General features: G+C 44.6%; 1 protein-coding gene across 2 annotated transcripts in view; it reads left to right on the top strand.

Annotated features, from left to right (window-relative positions):
- NHERF2 (NHERF family PDZ scaffold protein 2) overlaps positions 1-24,910 on the top strand; it is a 206,240-nt gene that overhangs the window by 156,467 nt on the left and 24,863 nt on the right. For both annotated transcript variants that reach the window (XM_089686819.1, XM_089686818.1), the window contains exons 3-4: positions 6,340-6,519; positions 22,755-22,911. In XM_089686819.1, coding sequence (XP_089542945.1) covers positions 6,340-6,519; positions 22,755-22,911 — 337 coding nt within the window. The remainder of the gene's footprint in view (positions 1-6,339; positions 6,520-22,754; positions 22,912-24,910) is intronic.

The following is a 24,910-nucleotide window of genomic DNA, read 5'->3' as shown; positions in this document are numbered from 1 at the left end:
ATTATTATTATACAGGATTTATATAGCGCCAACAATTATTATTATTATAATACAGGATTTATATAGCGCCAACAATTATTATTATTATAATACAGGATTTATATAGCGCCAACAATTTTTATTATTATTATTAATAAACAGGATTTATATATTATTATTATTATACAGGATTTATATAGTGCCAACAGTTTGCTCAGCGCTTTACAATATAAAGAGAGACAATACAGCAACAATACAGTTCAATACAAGAGGGATAGGAAGGCCCTGATCCTGGGAGCTTACAATCTAGGAGAATGATACAAAAGGTGCTACAAAAGTCTTTCAACTTTTCTTTTTTTTTTCCACAAAGGTCAATTTCTCCAAGAATTATAAGAAAGTCTAAACTTCAGGCAGTCATTAAATAAAAGTCATTTAGTGCTCATTCACACCATCAGGAGTGGCAGTAGTGCATGTACTGCAACTTGTTTTATTGTGCGTTGTAGCATGCTGTGTTTCCCCAGATTATAATCATTGAATGAGATCCAAACCAGGATAAATGGAGTTGCTCTATTTTTTTATGGTGTTTATTTTTTTTTTTGTTTGTGAGTTTTTTTTAACTGTTGTGGTTTGCATAGTTACATAGTTATGCAGGCCATAGACGGCTCGAACACCGGACGTTTTAGCGTTCGGTAAACGAAACATCGATCGTTCGTTAAATTGACGTAACCACCAATTATTACGAAAGTCAGCCGACCGAGTCATAAAGTTTCACACCATATAACAGGCAAAACTTCTGTTCCTTCCAGGTCACGGCTCATGCGCATATTTTTTTCGTAAAAACGATCGTACGATTTGACCATCATTGATGCGAAAATCGGTCGTTTTCCATGAATTTTCCAACATGACCGATAATCCAAAAGTGAAAAAAAACGCAAAAACTGGCCAATGAATTAACCCGATAAACAGTGCGAAAATCAGCCTATTAATCTTTCGGACGAAAAATCGGCCGATTTTCGAACCGTCTATGGCCGGCATTAGTCTGGCTGAAAAAAGACAAAAGTCCATCCAGTTCAACCATAGAAAAAAAAAAAGTTTTAATCCTACACCCACAGTTGATCCAGAGGAAGGCAAAAAAACCCAGCAAAGCATGATCCAATTTGCTCCTGCTGGGAAAAAAATTCCTTCCTGATCCCCCGAGAGGCAATCTAATATTCCCTGGATCAACTTTACCTATAAATGTTAGTATCCAGTTATATTCTGTGTATCCAAGAAACAATCCAGGACTTTTGTGAAGCAATCCACTGAGCTGGCCAGAACCAACTCTTGTGGGAGTCTATTCCACATTTTCACAGCTCTTACTGTGAAGAAACCTTTCCGTGTTTGATGATTACATTTTTTTTCCTCCAGACGTAAAGAGTGCCCCCTTGTCCTCTGTGATGACCTCAGGGTGAATAGCAGTACGCAGTGGTGTACTTTAGTGCAGATGTACTCTGTTGGTGCATTGGAGGTGCCAATGGCATCCCAACGCTTTGCACTGTCGAATGGTGTAAATAGGCCCTTAAAGTGACCATGACATCTCTTTAAAGCATAACTTCACCCTAAAAGGGAAGATCCCCTTTATGTCCCCCCCCCCCCATATCACATTTCGCACATTATAATTTTTGGGGGAATCAGGAACCTAGTTTTGATAGGTCAAAAAACGGTCAATGCCCCAGTCTATAACTGTCCTTCAGAGCAAGGAGCACATAGACAGGCGACACACGTCAAGCAAAAAAATAGAAAAATTCCCAGCTCTAACTTGCCAGCCGACCTGCAAGCAGACTAAATTTACCTGTCTAACAATATGCGTTAAAAACAGGGGTTTTGTTAGCACACATTTGCAAATACATGTGTAAGCCACAGAGCCTCGTCATGGCACCCCTGTATTCTGTAGTTCCTTACTCTACAAATTTAAGAGCCCCCATAGTAGAGGCACATGTACAGGGCAGATGGACCTGAGGGAGCCCACCCCTCTTTAACGGTACAGGAGTGCACTGGACACCCAGCATGTAGCATGTAGCACAATGGCAGCTAGGGTGTTCAGTGCACCCCCTAGTTTTCATAGGTACCTGCTCCCACTTCTCAGATTGCATAGGTGATCCAAGCAGAAGTTTGTCCCCCCCTCTTTGTCTGCAGCTCACTCTGGGCTCCATAACCAATCACAAAGTGCAGCATGGTTCACGCATGCGCAGTAGGCATCCAACTGGGAAGCTGTAAGGAGTCACAGCCGGCTTCCCAGCACCGGGGACCCAAAGATTGACGGAGAAGAAGACCGGGTGAGGACAGCACTGGATCCTTGGACTGGTAAGTGTGTTTTTATTAAAGGTCAGCCGCTTCAGTAATTTTTTTTTGTTTTTATTTTTTACTTTGTAATATGTGCTGCTTTTTACTAAGGATTGGTTTGTTTCTTCTCCCTGCTTCGCAGGGAGACACAGGTTGTTCCCTCTGTACAGAGACTTATGTGTTTGTCAACACAGGGCCCTGGGCTGTGTTAGGACACAGACGATCAGCAGGCCATGAATCATTAGCTGAAACCTGTTAACAAAATCCCACTGTGTCCAATCACCTGCGCCCTGAACCCCGAAGAAGGGAGCAATGCCTGTACGAGCTGCTCATCCGCAGTACACTGCGTTTCATAAGTAGTTAACGGTGTCTAAGCGACACAAACAGAACACACTCTTTAATATATACAATATGAAAAAGTGCAGCGCTAATAAATAAATTAAATGTGCTATATCAGAGACTGGCCACACCCACAAATAGTATGAAGTCCATAGGAACAATGTCCGGTAAATGATAAATGGATGAAATGGTGACTTTGTTACTCCCAGTGAGGCACTCGTCAAAACCGTGTAGGATATATAAGAAATGCACACTCACCAGATGCGCATTAGGTAAGCGCAATATTAATAGCCAGAGGTCCCCTCTTATCCTGTGGAAGGTGCAGTTCACACTGGACAGGCTGTCCCACAATACTGGCGCCTCGAGAGATCTTCTCTACTGGTGGAAGCTGCGATGGGGGTCAGCTTATATGAGTCACTCTCCTCTGGGCCTCAGGGGGGTCACCATACTCTTTGATTCAGTTTTATTTATTAATTTCAGGTACTTATATAGAGCCATCAATTTACGCAGCGCTTTACATATATATTGTACATTCACATCGGTGCCTAACCCTCAAGGGGCATCAGATCACATAGGTGTGAATACCCGTGCAATTCGATTCTAGCGAGGACCAAAAAAAGGGTCCTGCGCCTTTTTGGTGCAGGTGCGGTGCGATTAGAGCCATACAAAATGTACGGCTCCAATCGCACCGCACACAAATCGCATGTGATTTACACAGAAATGCGGTGCAGTTCCTGTGCGTATCACATGCGATATACCGCACTGCATATATGTGAACCCGGGCTGAAACACATACAACAGCATTCCATAAAGGAAGAAATGAAATCCCTCTTTATCGGATTATGTGTTGGAGAGCTCCAAGTGCTGCCTCTGTGTCAGATATCATGTCCCCGATAGGCACTTTGGTTCTTCTTACTGTCCCCTTAGGACACAGTGGTGTCATCTTGGTAAGTTCATCAGACCACAGTGAGGGGAAATCTCTCTAATGGGGTCACTGACAGAAGTTCTCTACCTACTTCACCTATCCAAAACTAAAATGTCATTTTCAATCCTGACCTGAAACGTCCCTTTAAATTGTTGGCCTATTAGATGCAATTGAACCTCTCGGTGATTCAGCCCATTAACTATGAAGGCAGACCCCCTCTGTGTTCTTCCATCAACACAGCATTCTATTTCTGTGGGTTAATGAAGTTTTGCCACCATGAATGGTTCTTAATCAGAGGTTAATGTTTAAAATTGAAAAGTAATTGGGGTAATTGTAAGTGATTGCCATGTAATTATCAGTGGCAGTACCAGCGCTGGGCTGAAAGGAATCCTTGTGAGACAAAACAAAAATATACAAGGAGATGGAAGCTAACATAAGAGCAGATCCGCTTCTACTTATTTGTAAATGGTTTCCGTAAGACGACCCAATAATCGTATATTTTGCAAAGGAGTAGATCAGTGTACTGTAATAGTGGAAGGAAAGAGAAAAGTCAGCAAATATCATTTAGCGGCTCATTGAATTTATTTTAGGGGTCGGCCTTCATGAGTACTTCTCCTCCTTGGCACTTTCATGCCTGAAAACAAGACTTCAGCCAGCCATTGACATAAGACAGAGGTTGCCAGGCTTGGGAATAAGCTTTTTTGAAGGATTGTTCTATAAATTGTAACAATTTTCTCATCTGTAAAGATCCTACTGTATATCTGAAAGATCCCTGCACTACAGTACCATATAAAATCCAAGTGTAGCTTCCCAGGCAAGATATGTTCTTGCATATTGTGGTAGACCCTGTTACATGCAGTGCATTACAGCTCTTATCAGTGCCTCATCCCTCTCTATTGCATGCAGTGCATTATAGCTCCTCAGTGCCTCATCCCTCTCTATTACATGCAGTGCCTCATCCCTCTGTATTACACACAGTGCCTCATCCTACTCTATTACGTACAGTGCCTCATCCCTCTCTATTACATACAGTGCCTCATCCCTCTCTATTACATACAGTGCCTCATCCTACTCTATTTTATACAGTTTCTCATCCCTCTCCATTACATACAGTGCTTTATCCTATTTCATACAGTGCCTCATCCCTCTCTATTACACACAATACTTCATCCCTCTCTATTACACACAGTGCCTCATCCCACTCTATTAAATACAGTGGGTCATCCCACTCTATTTCATACAGTGCCTCATCCCTCTCTATTACATACAGTGTCTCATCCCTCTCTTATTACACACAGTGCCTCATCTCTCTCTCTATTACACACAATGCCTTGTCCCTCTCTAATACACACAGTGCCTCATCCCACTCTATTACATACAGTGGCTCACTCCACTCTATTTCATACAGTGCCTCATCCCTCTCTATTACATACAGTGTCTCATCCCTCTCTTATTACACACAGTGCCTCATCCCACTCTATTACATACAGTGCCTCATCCCACTCTATTTCATACAGTTCCTCACCCCTCTCCATTACATACAGTGTCTCATCCCTCTCTATTACACACAGTGCCTCATCCCACTCTATTTCATACAGTGCCTCATCCCTCTCTATTACATACAGTTCCTCATCCCTCTCTATTACACACATGTGTGGCTGTTGCTGCGTTATATAAAACTTTTCACATTTTAGAATGGGGTGCGCTTTTAAAATGGACAGTCTAGAGCAGGGGTGGGCAAACTTTTTGACTTGAGGGCCGCAATGGGTTCATATATTGGACCCGGGGGCCGGACTAGCTGCTGGCCGGCCCAGCCACTACCATGCCATCCATAGTAAGTATAGTAATATTCCCCCATAGTAAGCATAGTAATTCATCCCCCATATAGTAATTCATCCCCCCTATAGTAAGTCCCCCTGTGTCAATATACTTACCTTTGCTCCGCGCGTTCCTCTCGCCGTTCCGGGCTTCAGGGCGGACTGTGAGAGGAGCGTAGCTCCCCTCACGTTCGTCACGCTGCCCCGCCTACACACATCCTGACAGCCTCACATCACGCTCCGCGGGCCGGATTAAAAGGTCCGCCGGGCCGTATACGGCCCGCGGGCCGTAGTTTGCCCATTGCTGGTCTAGAGGCACTCTATTTTAGAATGGGGTACCTCAAGACTGTCCATAATTTTAAAGGGTGCCTCGGGACTGTCCATAATTTTAAAGGGTGCCTCGGGATTGTCCATCATTTTTAAGGGTGCCTTGATTGAAAGAAGGTTAAGAAACACTGATCTAGACCATAGGTGTCAAACTGCGGCCCTCCATCTGTTGAAGAACTACAATTCCCATCATACCTCAGTCTTTGGGAGCCATGCTTGTAACTGTCAGCCTTGCAAAGCCTCATGGGACTTATAGTTCTGCAACAGCTGGAGGGCCGCAGTTTGACACCCCTGATCTAGACAGACTGCTAGATGCTCATTCAGGATTGGTCACTCGGTATTGGTCACTCAGCGCTCTTTTGGGCACGTTATTAAATAAAGATTTGGTTTTGAAAATACTAAAGAGGACTCCACAGAACAGAAAGAATGAGCCCTGCTTTCCTCTTGGGTTCATTATATTCAGATCTGTCCCACGCCAGAAACCTGAAATAACGTGTCTGTCAGTGCTGCTGTCATATTTACATAATGGAATTTGTGAGCTGCTTTCCATTCAGTTTGTTGTTGGTGTCGGCTGATGGAGAGACGTCAGAAAACCACAAAATAAACATACGTTGCTTTGTCTCCTCACAGGACGTAAACGGACAGGCGAAGGAGAGGTGTCCCCGTCTGTGTACTTTAAAGAAGGGGCCCAATGGCTACGGATTCAACCTGCACAGTGAAAAATCCCGGCCAGGCCAGTTTATCCGTTCTGTGGACCCCGGATCCCCGGCAGCCAAAGCTGGGCTGAGACCGCAGGACCGCCTGGTCGAGGTACGGTTTCCGGTATTACAATCTGATGTGCTGCCTGTTTCTTCCTAAACATGAACAAATCTAAAGCCAATAGTTTTCTTAGTTTTGGTTGGAGTAGGGAATAGTTAAAGTGTTACTGAACCCCCAACAATAAAAATCAGTCTGTATTTGCAGTAAAGTATGCTTGTTATACTCACTGTGGAACCTAAGGGGTTAATCCTCTGCATTGTGTAAACAGGCTGTTTGATCCTGTCTTCTCTGATCCCCCCCTTTCTTCTACTGTCCCCAATCCATCTAGAACAAAGCGTTGGGAGCAAGCTGCACATGCTCAATTTGGTGTGTATTGCTAGAGAGTTTTTCTTTCTTCTTGGGAGGGTGCATGTGATCAGCACAGGGCCAATCAGCACTTTCCAGACAGAGGGTCAGGGGCTATGCAGCCTCATAGGACAATCAGAAGAGAATGAAAACTCCTCTTATAAGATTAATCATTGTTCTGCTGAACACTGATAGAAGTCACAAGACTGCTTTATGTTGCTGATGAGAAAAGGTATTTAGCAGTTTATATTTACTACAATAATTGCATTTCCATGTTCTGTGGGAGACCGGATATAGTGAATGCAGGGTCCGAGGAGACCAGATATAGTGAATGCAGGGTCCAGGGAGACCAGATATAGTGAATGCAGGGTCCGGTGGAGACCAGATATAGTGAATGCAGGGTCCGGGGAGACCAGATATAGTGAATGCAGGGACCGGGGAGACCAGATATAGTGAATGCAGGGTCTGGGGAGACCAGATATAGTGAATGCAGGGTCCGGGGAGACCATATTTAGTGAATGCAGGGTCTGGGGAGACCAGATATAGTGAATGCAGGATCCTGGGAGACCAAATATAGTGAATGCAGGGTCCTGGGAGACCAGACATAGTGAATGCAGGGTCCTGGGAGACCAGATATAGTGAATGCAGGGTCCGCGGAGACCAGATATAGTGAATGTAGGGTCCGGGGAGACCAGATATAGTGAATGCAGGGTCCGGGGAGACCGGATATAGTGAATGCAGGGTCCGGGGAGACCGGATATAGTGAATGCAGGGTCCGGGGAGATCGGATATAGTGAATGCAGGGTCTGGGGAGACCAGATATAGTGAATGCAGGGTCCGGGGAGATCAGATATAGTGAATGCAGGGTCCGGGGAGACCAGATATAGTGAATGCGGGGTCCATGGAGACCGAATATAGTGAATGCAGGGTCCGGGGAGCAGCACTTGCGTTTTATATGTGGTTCCACTGAAGTCTATTGGACAAAAAACGAAAACCGCAGCGGGAAAAGAAGTCCCTGACTCTTTCTAAAAAACATGCCCACAAAAAACGCATAGATGTGAACGTGATCCATAAGAAATCATGTTAAATGGCGTGCACTGCGTTCCCACAAAACGCATAAAAAACGTGGATATGTGAACCAGGCCTAAGGCTGCTTTTACACGTATGCAGTTTGCTTTTTGTCCATTTTGCAGTGCTTTTCGCAGTTCTTTTTGCGGTTTTTTCTACACACGTCTTGTTTATGCGATTTTACGGCATTTTGTGTTTTGTTCAACTCTTTTTTTTTTGTTAAAGTGGAATTTTTTTTTTGATGCTGGGCAGAATAAAAATGCAAAACACACAAAAACACAATACCGTGCATTTCAGCAACTTCTCCATTGTACGCTATTGTAGCAAAAACTCTACTTTTTGCTTTTAAACAATTCCCTGACCCTTTTCAAAAATGCAGCAGCTCAAAAAAGCATAGATGTGAACATTTTCCATAGGGAAACCATGTTAAATGGATTGCAAAAAGCACTAAAAAACGCATTGGTGTGAACGGAGCCTTAGATGCTGAGTGCATCTCTGATGGCTCAACAGTCATTTTTCTGTTCTTTCAGGCAGGGTAACTGACACTACAGCTGATGTCACAGTGGTGATCCTGTCACTGACAACGTCTCTGCACTGATGGATCATTATGCAGAGTAAATACTCCTGATTCCGTGCCCAACTCTCTGGCAGGCCGGATGAATGCGCTATTGCTGGGGAGTGACATTCTACAGAATCTATAGCAGTTCGCTCATCTCGACAGTTGGGGAGTGTCATGCGGAGTCAGATGAATGTTTACTCTGATCTGCATAGTGATCTTGTTGCTCATCAGCTACAAAATCGCTATGTTGGCATGGTTCTAAGACACAAAAACACACACTAAAAACACAGGTAACGCACACACACAAACATACGTTAAATACATACACACTATATTATTATTATTATTATTATTATACAGGATTTATATAGACAATAGAGCAACAATACAGTTCAATACAAGAGGGATAGGAGGGCCCTGATCCTGGGAGCTTACAATCTAGGAGGGAGGGGCTGGTGGTACAAAAGGTAGTAACTGTGGGGGATGGACTGATTGGAAGAGTAGAAGATTCCATTATTAGCTGAGGGCAGGATAGGCTTCCCTGAAGAGATAGGTTTAAAAAGATCGCCTAAAAGTGATCAGAGTAGGCGATAGTCTGATAAATTGGGGTAGAAAGTTCCAGAAGATGGGGGACGCTCTGGAGAAGTCCTGGAGACAAGCATGGGAGGAGGAGACAAGGGAGCTAGAGAGCAGGAGGTCATGCGAGGAGCGGAGAGGACAATATATATTTTTAATACAATAAACCCCTACACGCAGTGCCGGGATAAAGCCATCTAGAGCGCAGGGTGAGCATGCCAAATGTTGCCGCCACCCCAAGTTGTATGAGCATTATGTGTCAGCAAAAATCCCCCACACAAAAAAATACTAATCTGCATGATTTCCACCTAATCGTGGAGTCCCCCTCCTCTCATTACAAATCCGCCCCCCTGATGAAATCCCCCCTCCCAGCACAAATCTTTGCCCCCCCAGCTCAAATCCTCTCTTTCGCCATATGCCCCTGAACAACCCCCCCCCCCCCCAATTTCCCCTCCTAGCACAAATACCCCCCAAGTGTCCCTACTAGTACAAATACTTGAAATAAACTTTACCCATTCACTGCCACCCACGAATGTCCTATGTCAGTAGCAGCAGGGGGTTTTGTTAAAGCCGCTGAGAATGTGTGTAAATGTGATAACAGCCCCCAATCACTTCCAAGGACCTCTGGAAGTGCAATCCCATATGACATAAAAGCTGTAACTGCCACAATTTTAATCTCGAGGGTCTCTGCTTTCAGAAAATTTATATGATTTGGGGGTTTGAACCAATCTTCAGGCCTAAAATAATTTTTTTAACATGCAAAAAAAATGTAAAAATGTCTCTGGCAGTGAAATAGTTAAAAGGCAAGTGTGATTTTTTTTTTTTTTTTTTCCCCAAACATACCTAGGTGGATGCAGCATCTGTTCCCTGCCAGCTCACATGATCGCTGATTGCTCACAGCCGCTCTGAGTGGAGAGCGTGACTGTCAGTCATTGCTCTCTGCCACTCCGGACTCTGGGGTGCATCCCGACTTTGAAGTAGGGTTGCCGCCTCATGCCTTTAAACCCGAACACATTAATTAATTACACAGTTTATGAGGCTGAGTTAATGCAGATCAGGCACTTAGTGAGTTTAATTACCACCTTAATCAGCCCCAGAACCTGTGTCAGTAATATGTGTTTGGGTTTTAAAGGGATAAGGTGGCAACCCTACTTTGAAGTCAGGAACTTTCCCCAGCCTGGACCAGCTGAGTGACGTCAGCCAACAGCCGGCTGAGAATGGGTCACAGGAGTGCAGAACGAACTGCACTCCTATAATCCACAGGAGGAGTACAGCCAAAAGAGCTTTGGCTGTACTTCTCCTTTAAGGCAGATTGGGTCTCTAGGCAAGGTAGCAGCTCGGGCTCCTCCACCATCCCTTTCTTTGACATTGTTATCCACTAGCACTCCAGAAAGGTTTTTGCTATTCAGCACTGCGCTAATTTATCAGGTAATTGCGCGGTCATGCAGCACTGTATCCAAATAAAATTTCTATTATTTCTTTTGCATAAATAGAACTTTCTTTTGGTGGTATTTGATCACCGCTGTGTTTGTATTTTTTATTCTATAAACAAAAAAAATCAAAACGTTTGAAAAAAAAACAAACAATATTTTTTACTTCCTGCTATAAAACATTCAACAACATTTTTAAAAAAAATCTAATTTCTTCATAAATTTAGGCCAAAATGTATTCTGCTACATGTCTTTGGTAAAAAAAAAAATCCAATAAGTGTATATTGATTGGTTTGCATAAACGTTATAGCATCTACAAACTATGGTATATATATTGGAATTGTTATTTATTTATTTATACTAGTAATGGCAGTGATCAGCAACTTATAATGGGACTGTGATAGTGCGGTGGGGAATCTGACACTAACTGATGTTGGGGGGGGACTGACTAACTGCCACTGACATCACCAGCGACACTAATAAAGTGATCAGTGATAATACTATACACTGTCACTGTACTAATGACACTGTCTTGGAAGGGGTTAACATCTAGGCCAATCAAGGGGTTAAATGTGTGCCTAACCATTCGTAATGTGTGTAATATGTGCCGCGTTTACTAATCTGATCAGAGATCGTTCCCTCTGTACAGAGCACTGTGTTGATTGTCAACACAGGGCTCTGGGCTGTGATTGGACACAGCCAATCAGCAGGTCCTGGCTGTGAATCTTTGGCCAGGACTTGTTGACAGGTTCCTGCTGGTGTTGGCCGGCCCTAAACCGGGAAGCAGGCAGCAATGCCCAGAAGTGGTTAAAGATAGCATTAGGTACAGAAAAGCTGCTGCGTTTGCATTGTCAGTGCTGGCACAGCCCAGTCAGATCCCAGCTGCCTAGTCCATCCTTTGTAATGTGACAGATGGGTGCACAGCTTTGACCAATCACACTCTCCCCCTGGTATACTGGAGGAGCATGAAGGTCGTAGCTGGGCACCTTGGACATCCACCATCCCTTATGCAGGCCATACATGGTTCGAATTCCTTACGAATTTCGTATGTAAATCAGACCTAAGAATTTTCGCTGTTAGTGGGGCAATGGCATCGGACAATTTTTGTGGTTCCTCCCCATTTCATTTATCAGGCATGCTGGAAAATTCGTGAAATTTTCTAAATCATTGGTGGCACCATTGGATTACAGAACGAACGATGTTTCGATTTTCGGACGAAAAATAATTTGGAATTCGAACCATGTATGGCCTGCATTAGTCTCCTCTCCAGGTTGTCGTGTGAATGATCCATCTCTGCCACAGGCGCGGTTATTATCTACATCTTGCAGTAGCAGGCATTAGAATGAAGATAACTCAGATGGGTTCAGTTACACTTTAAATTGTTTCTTTTAATAAACATCTGTCGTTTTGAAAGAGGACACTTCCATGTGTTGTTTTATGTAGTCAGTTTAACTGATCGTTTTCCTGAAATGCCAGTATCTTATTACAGTTTGTGGAGGGGGTTTTTAGACATTCCGTTTAATATTCTAGAATGGGGGTTAGATGTGGCTGTTGAAGAACTAGGATGTCTAAGCATGACCTGCCGCTCAACAGAAAGAACAGAGAACGTAGGCTCAGTTAACACAAGTGACAGTTATTTTCCAAAAAACTGACAGCTATTTTTAGAGTCCAGTGAACTCAAATAAAGAAACCCTGGCAGCATTATCTGTAACTGTCACTTTTTTTGGACAGTTTGGCCAAGTGGAAAAATTAAATGGATTTATTGGAAGAATCAACAGGTAATAAAACTACGTTACAGGGAGGACTCTGGAAAACAAAAACTGCTGTATTCATACTATTGGCAGACTTAATCACATACAATATGTCTTTTATTTTTATTTTGCCTGTAGTTACAAAGAACAGCAGTCCGGATCTCCAATGTGCTGCCAGCACAGGGCATTATAGATGCAGCACATTCGTAGGGTTCATTACTTTGGTGGTCAGTAGGGAAACATACCCTTTCATTGATGAACTGGTGGCCAGTAAGGTAATGAACCCTCACATCTGTGGTCAGTAGGGAAACATGCCCTTTCATTGATGAACTGGTGGACAGTAAGGTAATGAACCCTTTCATTGGTGGCCAGTAAGGTAATGAACCCTTACATCTGTGGTCAGTAGGGAAACATGCCCTTTCATTGATGAACTGGTGGACAGTAAGGTAATGAACCCTTTCATTGGTGGCCAGTAAGGTAATGAACCCTCACATCTGTGGTCAGTAGGGAAACATGCCCTTTCATTGATGAACTGGTGGACAGTAAGGTAATGAACCCTTTCATTGGTGGCCAGTAAGGTAATGAACCCTTACATCTGGGGTCAGTAGGGAAACATACCCTTTCATTGATGAACTGGTGGACAGTAAGGTAATGAACCCTTTCATTGGTGGCCAGTAAGGTAATGAACCCTTACATCTGTGGTCAGTAGTGAAACATACCCTTTCATTGATGAACTGGTGGCCAGTAAGGTAATGAACCCTTTCATTGGTGGCCAGTAAGGTAATGCACCTTTACTTTGGTGGTCAGTAGGGAAACATACCCTTTCATTTGTGAACTGGTGGACAGTAAGGTAATGAACCCTTTCATTGGTGGACAGTAAGGTAGTGAACCCTTACATCTGTGGTCGGTAGGGAAACATACCCTTTCATTGATGAACTGGTGAACAGTAAGGTAATAAACCCTTTCATTGGTGGCCAGTAAGGTAATGCACCTTTACTTTGGTGGTCAGCAGGGAAACATACCCTTTCATTGATTCATTGATGAATTGGTGGTTAGTAAGGTAAAGGTTCATTACCTTACTGGCCACCAATGAAAGGGTACATTTCCTTACTGACCACAAATGTAAGGGTTCATTACCTTACTGACCACCAATTCATCAATGAAAGGGTATGTTTTCCTACTGACCACCGTTGTAAGGGTTTGTTACCTAACTGGCCACCAATGTAAAGGGATTTTTCCTTACTGATCACCCATGTACAAATGACTTTATGCAGTGTTAGAGGTATCATTTAATCAGGGGTTCCTAGGACCTGAACACTATTTGCAGAGTTCCTCCTTGGTAAAAAGGTTGAGAAGGGCTGCAGACCAAGCGATTATTTAACCCTTGCATTGTGGGGTGAGGGGTATTTCTGTAGAGTTACATTTTACAGTAACCTGGATCCCAGCTTTATAGCTGTCACAAGGCCATCTTTCACGGGCACCTGTATCAGTGATTTCATGGTTTTGTTGTATCACCATTGTATTGTGCTTTATAAATTAGTCAGACTGGCATTCTGCAGTTCAGTACAAAAGGGGGTAATTTAATAACACATCAGACATTGTAATGGTGTATCAATGTATTTCACATAAATGATACCCACTGGTTATAAACGCATCACAAGAGCGTGCGCTTGGCATGTTCCTGCTGAGATGACCCGGGCAAACGCCATGTTCATTCGGACAGGTGGTTATCCCAAAACATATGTGCTGCCATCTGATCCGCCTTTTCGTTGCCCGAGACTGCTGAACCCTGGGTGCCCTCTGCCCGCTGGATCTGTCATCTCCTCCCATTGTGTCCCCGGCAAGCCTTGCCCCGCAATCCATGGGCCCCGCTGCATAATTCATGCAGGCAACGCAGCCATGCGAGCGAGCGAGCGTACTGTGCCAGTTGGAGGAGGGCCGCCTTTCTTTTCTGACTGGAGGATTTGGGAACCTGATCTGGGCCCAGCACCTTGCAGACTTCAGTCCGGACATGCATATTTCATAGAGCATTGTAGGGCAGAGGATTCCCAGGAGATGTGAATGTAGAAGCAGCTCATTCACTGCACTAAGCCTGTACCTGGAAAGACAAAACTGCCTCCAACAAATAGATTTCTTTTCCTTGAAAGGACTATAAACTTACCATTGAATTTTTTTTTATCTTAAAGTATGTATAGCCAAAACTTTTTTTCTTTGGTTATGAATAGACTTGGGATAAATTAGAACCTCTGTAAAGTTTAGATTGTTATCTGTGACTCCGTTGCAGAGATCTCCATTCACTTCCTATCTTGGTGACCACTGCGGCAGGAAGTAAGGCAAATTCTTCCCCACATTCACACAGACAGCAGCCTGACCTAGCTTCTAACCTGCCATCTTCAGAACAGGAAGTGAGGCAAATCTCTCCCATGGAAGATGGGCAGCAAACATTAAATTGGTCTGGCCAGATTCACACCTTTTTGTTGCGGTAAAACACACAACATGTTTTGCTGTATTTCCATGGCCTTCATTTTGAATGGGACCCCAACACATTAAAGAGTATTTATACTTTTGTTAAAAAAACAAAACAAAAAAAAAACAATTCCCTCTGGGGGATCTATATACTTTGCAGGGATTTTAACAAATTTTGTTACAAATTCCTACCTTTTGTTATTCTGAAGAAATAGCTGTTTGTTTGTGTCTCATGTGTAGAATGAAACTGTCTGGGAGTCGATTCATCATTATCTTTCAGCTGCTGCACCTGCAGGGCTCTAATGAGGAAAGTGGCAGGGTCTGCATCCCTTTAGACGTGATTTCCCTTTGGAAGTATCTCACCAAAAATAGCATTTTTGTTGCAGGTGATGCCAAATATCTAAATTGGTTCTTAGTGCAGACTTTTGGGAAAATCAGTGAGCCAATCACACAAGCAGGAAATTACATTTTCACAAGGCGTTCTGTACACCATCTGTGTACAGAACACCTCCAGGTGGCAATATTGCATTTTAGAGAAAATGACAGAGCTGCAGATTGAAATGGAAAGGTTATTTTTAATAACATTCAATTACAATATGACTTGTGTCGCAATTGTATACACTTATTGTTTTTTTTATTTTCCTTTTTTCCCATGAAAGTGGAGTTACCCTTTAAGGCAACTCACTTACATCATAGCGTGCTGCAGTGCATGCCAGTACATGGTATTCAGGGGCGGACTGACCATTTGGAAACTCCGGCAGTGTCCGAGGGCCCGGGGTCAGTAGAGGGCCCCATGAGATGCCCCTGGTACCTTTTTCATAGGCTTTTTTGAATTTGGATACAAGCACCCCATGATCCCCTATTGCCCGGGGGCCCCACGAGTTGTCAGTCCACCCCAGATGGTAGTGCATTATGTTACTAAAGAAGAGTCTTGTTTGATTTTAGAAGGGTTTGAGTGCATTGGCAGCCCATTCATTTTGAATGGACTACTTTACTGCGACATATGTTAACATGCACTATAATAAGCAAGCTTTAACACACACAATATTGCCAAAAGTATTGGTCGGCCGGCCTTTACACGCACATGAACTTTAATGGCATCCCAGTCTTAGTGTTCAATATTGGGTTGGCCCCGCCCTTTGCAGCTATAACAGCTTCAACTCTTCTGGGAAGGCCCTCCACAAGGTTTAGGAGGGTGTCTATGGGAAGGTTTGACCAGTCTTCCAGAAGCACATTTGTGAGGTCAGGCACTGATGTCGGGGGAGGAGGCCTGGCTCACAGTCTCCACTCTAATTCATCCCAAAGGTGTTCTATGAGGTTGAGGTCAGGACTCTGTGCAGGCCAGTCAAGTTCCTCCACCCCAAACTGGCTCATCCATGTCTTTATGGACCTTGCTTTGTGCACTGGTGCGCAGTCATGTTGGAACAGGAAGGGGCCATCCCCAAACTGTTCCCACAAAGTTGGGAGCCTGAAATTGTCCAAAATGTCTTGGTATGCTGACGCCTTAAGAGTTCCCTTCACTGGAACTAGGGGGCCAAGCCCAACCCTCGAAAAACGACTCCACACCACAATCCCCCCTCCACCAAACTTTACACTTGGCACAATGCAGTGAGGCAAATACCGTTCTGACACATCCATCGGATTGCCAGACAGAGAAGCATGATTGGTCACCCCAGAGAACACGTCTATACTGCTCCAGTGACGGCATGCTTTACACCACTGCATCTGATGCTTTGCATTGCACTTGTTGATGTCCGGCTTGGATGCAGCTGCTCGGCCATTCCATGAAGCTCTCTACACACTGTTGTTGGGCTCATCTGAAGGCCACACCAAGTTTGGAGGTCGTTAGCTTTTGACTCTGCAGACAGTTGGCGACTTCTGCGCACTGTGCGCTTCAGCATGCGCTGACCCCGCTCTGTCATGTGACGTGGCCTACCACTTGGTGGCTGAGTTGCTGTTGTTCCCAGTTGCTTCCACTTTGTTATAATCCCACTAACAGTTGAGTGTGGAATATTTAGTAACAAGGAAATATCACGGATGGACTTATTGCACTGGTGGCAACCTATCACGGGACCACGCTTGGAGTCACTGAGCTCCTGAGAGCGACCCATTCTTTCACCAATGTTTGTAGAAGCCGTCTGCATGCCGAGGTGCTTGATTGTATACACCTGTGTCCATGGAGGTAATTTAAACACTTGAGTCCAGTGATTGGAGGGCTGGACCAATACGTTTGGCAATATAGTGTATGTAAATGGATGACATTTAGTTTGCTAAATCAGATAAAAAATCGGCAAGTTTTGCTTTAACTTCATTTTTCACATCCTAGTTATGCTGATCTCTTGCAGGCTCTTTGCAGCCACTTCCTGGAAACATAGAAGAACGAGCACGTTTACAGCTCTGAGCAGCTGCATTTCTGTGGTTAGATAGGCAGTCGGGGTACATTAAAACCATGCCTCAACTGCCTATTTTTACTGCCCCCTGGCTGCCTGTGCTAACAAGCCCTTAATGGAGTGCGATGAACTCACATGCACATGGTTGTATAGAGTGAACTTTTACCAAAAACTGCCTATGCAGATTAGAGGTGTCTGTAGATAAAACAAGCTGTGCAGCATTGACCACAGTTGAGTAATACCCTTGCTATAGGTGTAGGCCATTTACGTGCCTGACTGAAAAACTCCTAGGACGTTGCTAAGGATGTTGCTAAGAACTGCCCAGCTGTTCTTTTTCATCTTCACCATCACAGGAGCACGCTGTCAAATGCTGAGCTCAGAGTTAGTGCAATAGGGGAGAGAAAAGATAAAGCGCATGTGATGGGATCTGAATTGGAGAGAAAGCTCACTCCTGTGATGGTGGAGGTGAGCAGTAGAAACTAGGCCTCACTTAGCAACGTCCTACCAACATTCCAGTCAGGCTTCATGAGGGATGTAAATGGCCTACACCTATCGCAAGGGCAATATTCAGTTTGGTCAGAGCCGCACAGTGTGTTTCTATCTACAGACGCCCCTAATAGTTTTTTTGCTACAGGTGAACTAACCCTTTAATAGAAGTGTTAGTGTTGCCCATAGCAACCAGTCCATCTTGTCTGTAGAGATTAGAGGTGTCTGTAGATAAAACAAATTGTGCAGCATTGACCACAGTTTAGTAATACCCTTGCTATAGGTGTAGGCCATTTATGTGCCTGACTGAAAAACTCCTAGGACGTTGCTAAGGATGTTGCTAAGAACTGCCCAGCTGTTCTTTTTCATCTTCACCATCACAGGAGCACGCTGTCAAATACTGAGCTCGGAGTTAGTGCAATAGGGGAGAGAAAAGAGAAAGCGCATGTGATGGGATCTGAATTGGAGAGAAAGCTCACTCCTGTGATGGTGGAGGTGAGCAGTAGAAACTAGGCCTCACTTAGCAACGTCCTACCAACATTCCAGTCAGGCTTCATGAGGGATGTAAATGGCCTACACCTATCGCAAGGGCAATATTCAGTTTGGTCAGAGCCGCACAGTGTGTTTCTATCTACAGACGCCCCTAATAGTTTTTTTGCTACAGGTGAACTAACCCTTTAATAGAAGTGTTAGTGTTGCCCATAGCAACCAGTCCATCTCGTCTGTAGCTGAGAACCCTGTACTATGAAGGAGCTTTGTAAAGAATGAAGTTGGTTTTGGGGAAAAGCTGGGTCCTGGGAAGAGCCTGAGGTGATGGCAGAGAAAAGTTTAGTGTAGGGGGGGTGGGAGGAATAAAATGAGGGGGTAACAGTGGGGAAGGAGGAGGGGCGAGCGCTGTGCGGCCCAACAACAGAGCAAAGTGATTATTTCTGTGCAGAGAAAGTAGGAAGCGGTTGCTAGGGAACCGGGGAAAGAGGCATTGGTGTTTGTTTTCATTGCCAGAGCACAGGGCAGAGTGCAGGGAGCCGAGAAAAGAGACCATTTCAATAGGAGAGGGCCGCTTAACCCCTGCACCGCCGCCACCGCCGACCACAGACAATACGCCCTGGAGGCAGCTCCTTTGTGAGGCTACACAATCGCGGTGGCTCGTTCTCACACTTGGTGACTGTCAGAAAATGGCCTACTTTCACACAACCATGTATAAGAAGTGTGAGAACAAGCCGCTATGGCCGGCCAGACAGACTTTTCAGCCTGCTGGGATTTGTAGTTCCTTAATGACTGGGGAGACACAATTTATTTGTGGTTGTTATCGTTTAGAGACAAGCGGTGGAACTACAAGCCCCAGCATGCATTGCCAGACTCTGTTGTGGTGAAAACAGATCCTGCATCCTACAGTAATGACAATCAAAATGTTATAATCATTATTATTATTATTATTTACATTTTAATTTTCATTATTTATACTGTAGTGCAATGTGTGTATTTTTTTTTTTTTTATATACAGTAGGAAAGTCTCCTTTGCAGTGCCTTTAGAGAAATTTCTCTTCACTTCCTGTTCCAGAGACAACAGTAAAATAGAGGAAGTCTCCCAAAGTGAGGGTAATTTTCCTCTTAGTCTTCAGTGGAACAGGTGTCCCCATTGGAGGATTCCGCCTCATCTCTTGTTCTAGGGACAACTCGAAAACGCTAGACGCCACCTCTGGATGCAGCTGCACCATGTGCTATGGCCACATACAGGTGTCCTCATTGTAGGATTCCCCCCATCTCTTGTTCTGGGGACAACTCGAAAATGCTAGACGCCACCTCTGGATGCAGATGCACCATGTGCTATGGCCACATACAGGTGTCCCCATTGTAGGATTCCCCCTCATCTCTTCTTCTGGGGATAACTCGAAAAAACGCTAGAAGCCACCTCTGCATGCAGCTGCACCATGTGCTATAGCCACATACAGGTGTCCCCATTGTAGGATTCCCCCTCATCTCTTGTTCTGGGGACAACTCGAAAACGCTAGACGCCACCTCTGGATGCAGCTGCACCATGTACTATGGCCACATACAGGTGTCCCCATTGGAGGATTCCGCCTCATCTCTTCTTCTGGGGACAACTCGAAAACGCTAGAAGCCACCTCTGCATGCAGCTGCACCATGTGCTATGGCCACATACAGGTGTCCCCATTGTAGGATTCCCCCTCATCTCTTGTTCTGGGGACAACTCGAAAATGCAAGACGCCACCTCTGGATGCAGCTGCACCATGTGCTATGGCCACATACAGGTGTCCCCATTGGAGGATTCCCCCTCATCTCTTCTTCTGGGGACATCTCGAAAACACTAGACGCCACCTCTGGATGCAGCTGCACCATGTGCTATGGCCACATACAGGTGTCCCCATTGTAGGATTCCCCCTCATCTCTTGTTCTGGGGACAACTCGAAAACGCTAGACGCCACCTCTGGATGCAGCTGCACCATGTACTATGGCCACATACAGGTGTCCCCATTGGAGGATTCCGCCTCATCTCTTCTTCTGGGGACAACTCGAAAACGCTAGAAGCCACCTCTGCATGCAGCTGCACCATGTGCTATGGCCACATACAGGTGTCCCCATTGTAGGATTCCCCCTCATCTCTTGTTCTGGGGACAACTCGAAAATGCAAGACGCCACCTCTGGATGCAGCTGCACCATGTGCTATGGCCACATACAGGTGTCCCCATTGGAGGATTCTCCCTCATCTCTTCTTCTGGGGACATCTCGAAAACACTAGACGCCACCTCTGGATGCAGCTGCACCATGTGCTATGGCCACATACAGGTGTCCCCATTGTAGGATTCCCCCTCATCTCTTGTTCTGGGGACAACTCGAAAACACTAGAAGCCACCTCTGGATGCAGCTGCACCATGTGCTATGGCTACATACAGGTGTCCCCATTGGAGGATTCCGCCTCATCTCTTGTTCTGGGGACAACTCGAAAACGCTAGAAGCCACCTCTGGATGCAGCTGCACCATGTGCTATGGCCACATAAAAAATGGCTGATTAGCTGCCCCCAGTTTGTGTGTGGCCGGAAAAGGTGTCCCTGGGTGCATGCTGTCTGCATCCAGGATTGGTAGGAGGTTAAATTTGCATATAACTGCTCAGATGAGCTGTTGCATGTGAACAGCAGCAGCCTCGACACGTTTCTGCAATACACAAATGTGAAGTCAGCCTACATGTGGGAAAAAAATTGTGTCCAGGTGGCTCAGTGGCTTAGTGGTTAGCATTTCTACCTTGCAGCAATGGGGACTTTGGTTTGAATATTGGCTAGGACACTATCTGCATGGGGTTTGCATGTTTCCTTCTGTTTGTGTGAACTCCCTCTGAGTACTCTGGTTTCCTCCCATACTTCAGAAACATGCTGGTAGGCAGGGCTGCTGTTAGAAATATGTGGCCCCATACAGCTAATCTGAGAGCCCCCCTTTTCATAAATAAATACACTTTACTATACTTCAGTTATGAATTAACATAGTGCGTGATTGGTACCGATCACTCATTGTGTTCATTCAGGGAAGGAACGGGCTGGTAAATATGACATTTATTTATCTATTGTGTGCTGGTAGCAGGAAGGAGAGGAGGGAGGGTGGCAACACTGTGGGTGTGGGATTGGTGGCACACAGGGGGGCCTGGGCAGGAGGGGGAATTGTATGATGCACAGGGAAGGTAATTGGTTAGATGGGGGGCAATTACTTCTCCCACACTTCAGAGACATGCTGGTAGGCAGGGCTGCTATTAGAAATATGGGGCCCCATACAGCCAATCTGAGAGCCCCCCCCCCCCTTCCCAAATAAATACACTTTACTATACTTCAGTTATGAATGAACACAGTGCGTGATCGGTACCGATCACTCACTGTGTTCAGGGAAGGAAGGGGCTGGTAAATATGACATTTATTTATCTATTGTGTGCTTGCAGCTGGCAGCAGGAAGGAGAGGAGGGAGGGTGGCAACACTGTGGGCGTGGGATTGGTGACACACAGGGGGGCCTGGGCAGGAGGGGGAAATGTATGGTGCACAGGGAGGGTAATTGGTTCGGTGGGGGGCAAATATTGGAACTGATTCCCTGTATGACTCTCTCTGCAGCAGGGGAAAGCCGGCAGGAGGCAGAGGAGAAGAAGCCAGCTTTTAGCTTTCTAGGGGATCAGTACCAGTAATTCAACCCAACCCCCACTCCCCGACCCCCACTAAGGCAATCACCCTCCCTACCAACATCTGAATGAACCTGCTGCCTGGGCCCTCCTGCTGGTCTGGGCCCTGTATAGGAGGACTGGTGGTACCCTCTTATCCATGGCCCTGCTGGTAGGCCATTTGGCCCTGATATGTGTGTACAAATTGGCTGTGCACATGTGGTATCACATTCATGCAAGCTGGTCCCAAGTCCATGCATGATGAAGGGAAGGGGAGTGGGGAACGTCCTGAGGACCTGCCTCATAAAAGAGATACAAGAAAATTCCATGGAAAAGAGCTAACCCATAGAATTGCTGAGAGGTGGGTACGACTACACTAATATACACATAGGGTTGTGTATGCTCAAACCTCTGAGCACATGGATACCCCAGAGTAAAAACACAGGGTGTTTGTTTATGTAAATACTGACTTGAGCTTGGAAAGTCAAGCCTAAGCCGGCCCCCTCTACTTCTTCCATCTCTTTGTTGATGAGGACATCTATTGTTCTTCCTAATAGCCACTGCACATTAAATACAAGTACTCTGCTGAATAAGGATGGCTGATAGCTGTATTCAAGCCCTTCATATTTCATATTCTAGAACAGGGGTCTCCAAACTTTCTAAAAAGGTTCCAGTTTACTGTCCTTCAGACCTTAGGGGGGCCAAACTGTGGTCATTGGGAGTAGAAAATGCCCTGGTGTCAGTGGGACTAAACAATGCATCTTTGGTATTCGGGGGAAGAATAGTGTCCCATCTTTGGTGTCAGTGGGAGGAATTGTGCCCCATTGTTGGCATCAATGGGAGGAATAGTACCCCATTGTTAATGTCAGTAGCAGGAATTATGCCCTATTGTTGGTGTCAGTGAGAGGAATAGTGTCTTGTATCAGTGGAAGGAAAAGTGCCCCAAGGGCCAAATAAAGGTAAGCAAAGGGCCGCAGTTTGGAGACCACTGATCTAGAACTTTACGTAACATATAAACTATTGTTGTGCTGAATGTCTGACTGCTGATCTTCCCCATCCAGGTGAATGGACAGAATGTGGAAAACATGAAGCATTCCGAAGTGGTGGCCAACATCAAATCCAAGGAAAATGAGACCACGTTACTCGTGGTGGACCCAGACACAGATGACTACTTCAAGAAGCTGGGAGTCACCCCCATAGAAGCCTATATAAAAGGAGGTACAAACCGGCAGACAAACTGTCTTTTATAAAGATGGATTTTTGCAAGTGGACCTGTCACGTATACAATTTACTAAACCTATCTGAACAAACCAGGGAATTGACTAAACTCCAACCACCATTATAATGTCAGAAGTGCCGTGTGCCACGTTAACTAAGCAGATAGACCTGTTTCAATTCTATCTGTACCATCTGCACCAGTTTCTTTTTTGAATTGAAATAGAAACCATCACAGGGTCTGCACCTAATTAACTGAGGGATTGCAGACGTTTTCCATATACTGCAGATTCCAACCAGGTGTGATCTTGACATACAGGATGTATGGGATCCATCCTATCTGCCTGTGTAGTGATCACACTACATGAGCAGAACCGGCAGGCCTAACAACCCTCCTCCTCCCTCCCACTTTGAGTTGAGTAGGTATGGCCAGAGAGAACAGAGCATGCAGCTCCGGCTTTGCGTCCTCTGTACTGCGTGCTGTATCTGTCGTGGACACATAATAGAGAATTGATTTTATGTTTAGAAGAGTAATGCAAGCATTGTGCTTGGACAACTCTTTGTTAATTCCCTCCAAAAACGATGTAACTAATTGTGAATGCCACTGGCATTGTGGCATTGTATTCCTACTTCTGAGATGTCTGTATGAGGTTATAAAGTTTGTGAAAGTATATGCATATGTAGGGTCACAAGCTTTAACACCCAGCCAACACATATATGCGTTGCTGCATAATTCTGGGGTGTGCTCTACTTTCACACAACCATGTATAACAAGTGTGAGAACAAGCCGCTATGGCCGGCCAGACAGACTTTTCAGCCTGCTGGGATTTATAGTTCCTTAATGACTGGGGAGACACAATTGCTAAATGGTGAGCACGTCCCCCTGACAGTACTAGGGTCATTGGTTCCAATCCCAACCATGGCACCACCTGCCTGGAGTTTGCATGTTCTCCCTGTGCCTGTGTGGGTTTCCTCCTGTACTCCAGTTTCCTCCCACACTCCAAAGACTTACTGGTTGGTTAATTGGATCCTGTCTAAATTGTCCCTAGTATGTGTATGTATAAATGTGAGTTAGGGACCTTAGATTGTACACCCCTTGAGGGTTAGGGACTGATGTGAACGTACAATATATATGTAAAGTGCTGTGTAAATTGACGGCGCTATATAAGTACCTGAAATAAATAAAAAATAAATATGTTAAAATGACTTTTTTATATGTTAAAAAAAAATATGAAGAATATATTTAAAAAATATATTTAAAAAAAATAGTTTTCATATATTTTGTAACATATAAATAATGCATTACAACATATATATATATAAAATTGTAGTATTTCAAATATATGTCAATATATTTGGGAAGAATATTTTTAAAATATATTTCAAATATATTTTCTTCCATATGGGAACTTCCGCACCACCTGCCTGGAGTTTCCATGTTCTCCCTGTGCCTGTGTGGGATTCCTCTAGGTACTCTGGTTTCCTCCCACACTCCAAAGACATGCTGGTAATTGAATTGGCTCCTGTCTAAATTGACCCTAGTATGTGTATGTATGAATGCTTCCTATGGTGGGCACTCGGTGGAGGAGCCAGGAGCACCGGTGGGGGACCTGAGGAGTGGAGAATTTGTGCTAAAACATTGCACAGAGCAGGTTGAAACATAGAAAAGTGATGGCAGAAAAAGCCCAAGTGGTCCATCGAGTCTGCCTGTTTTTTTGGGGGAGGTTTTTTTTGAGGGGGAGTGGAGGGGGAGGTTGTTTTTTTTTGTTTTGTTTTTGTTTTTGTTTTTTTTTGTTAAAAAACAAACAAGAAAAACAAAAAACAGGTACATATAACATGTTGGTTATTTTAAAGAAAAAAATTGGAAGTATCACTTTAAAGCTGATTTCCAGATAAACAGACAAATGCACAGATGAAAAACATACAGTCAGGTCCATAAATATTGGGACATCGACACAATTCTAACATTTTTGGCTCTATACACCACCACAATGGATTTGAA

Source organism: Staurois parvus, unplaced genomic scaffold (assembly GCF_062004578.1).
Source record: "Staurois parvus isolate SC_StPar_1 unplaced genomic scaffold, SC_StPar_1.0 ptg000412l, whole genome shotgun sequence".
Lineage (NCBI taxonomy): Eukaryota > Metazoa > Chordata > Amphibia > Anura > Ranidae > Staurois > Staurois parvus.
The sequence above is the reverse complement of the archived record's forward strand: the minus strand, read 5'-3'. Positions and strand labels throughout refer to the sequence as shown.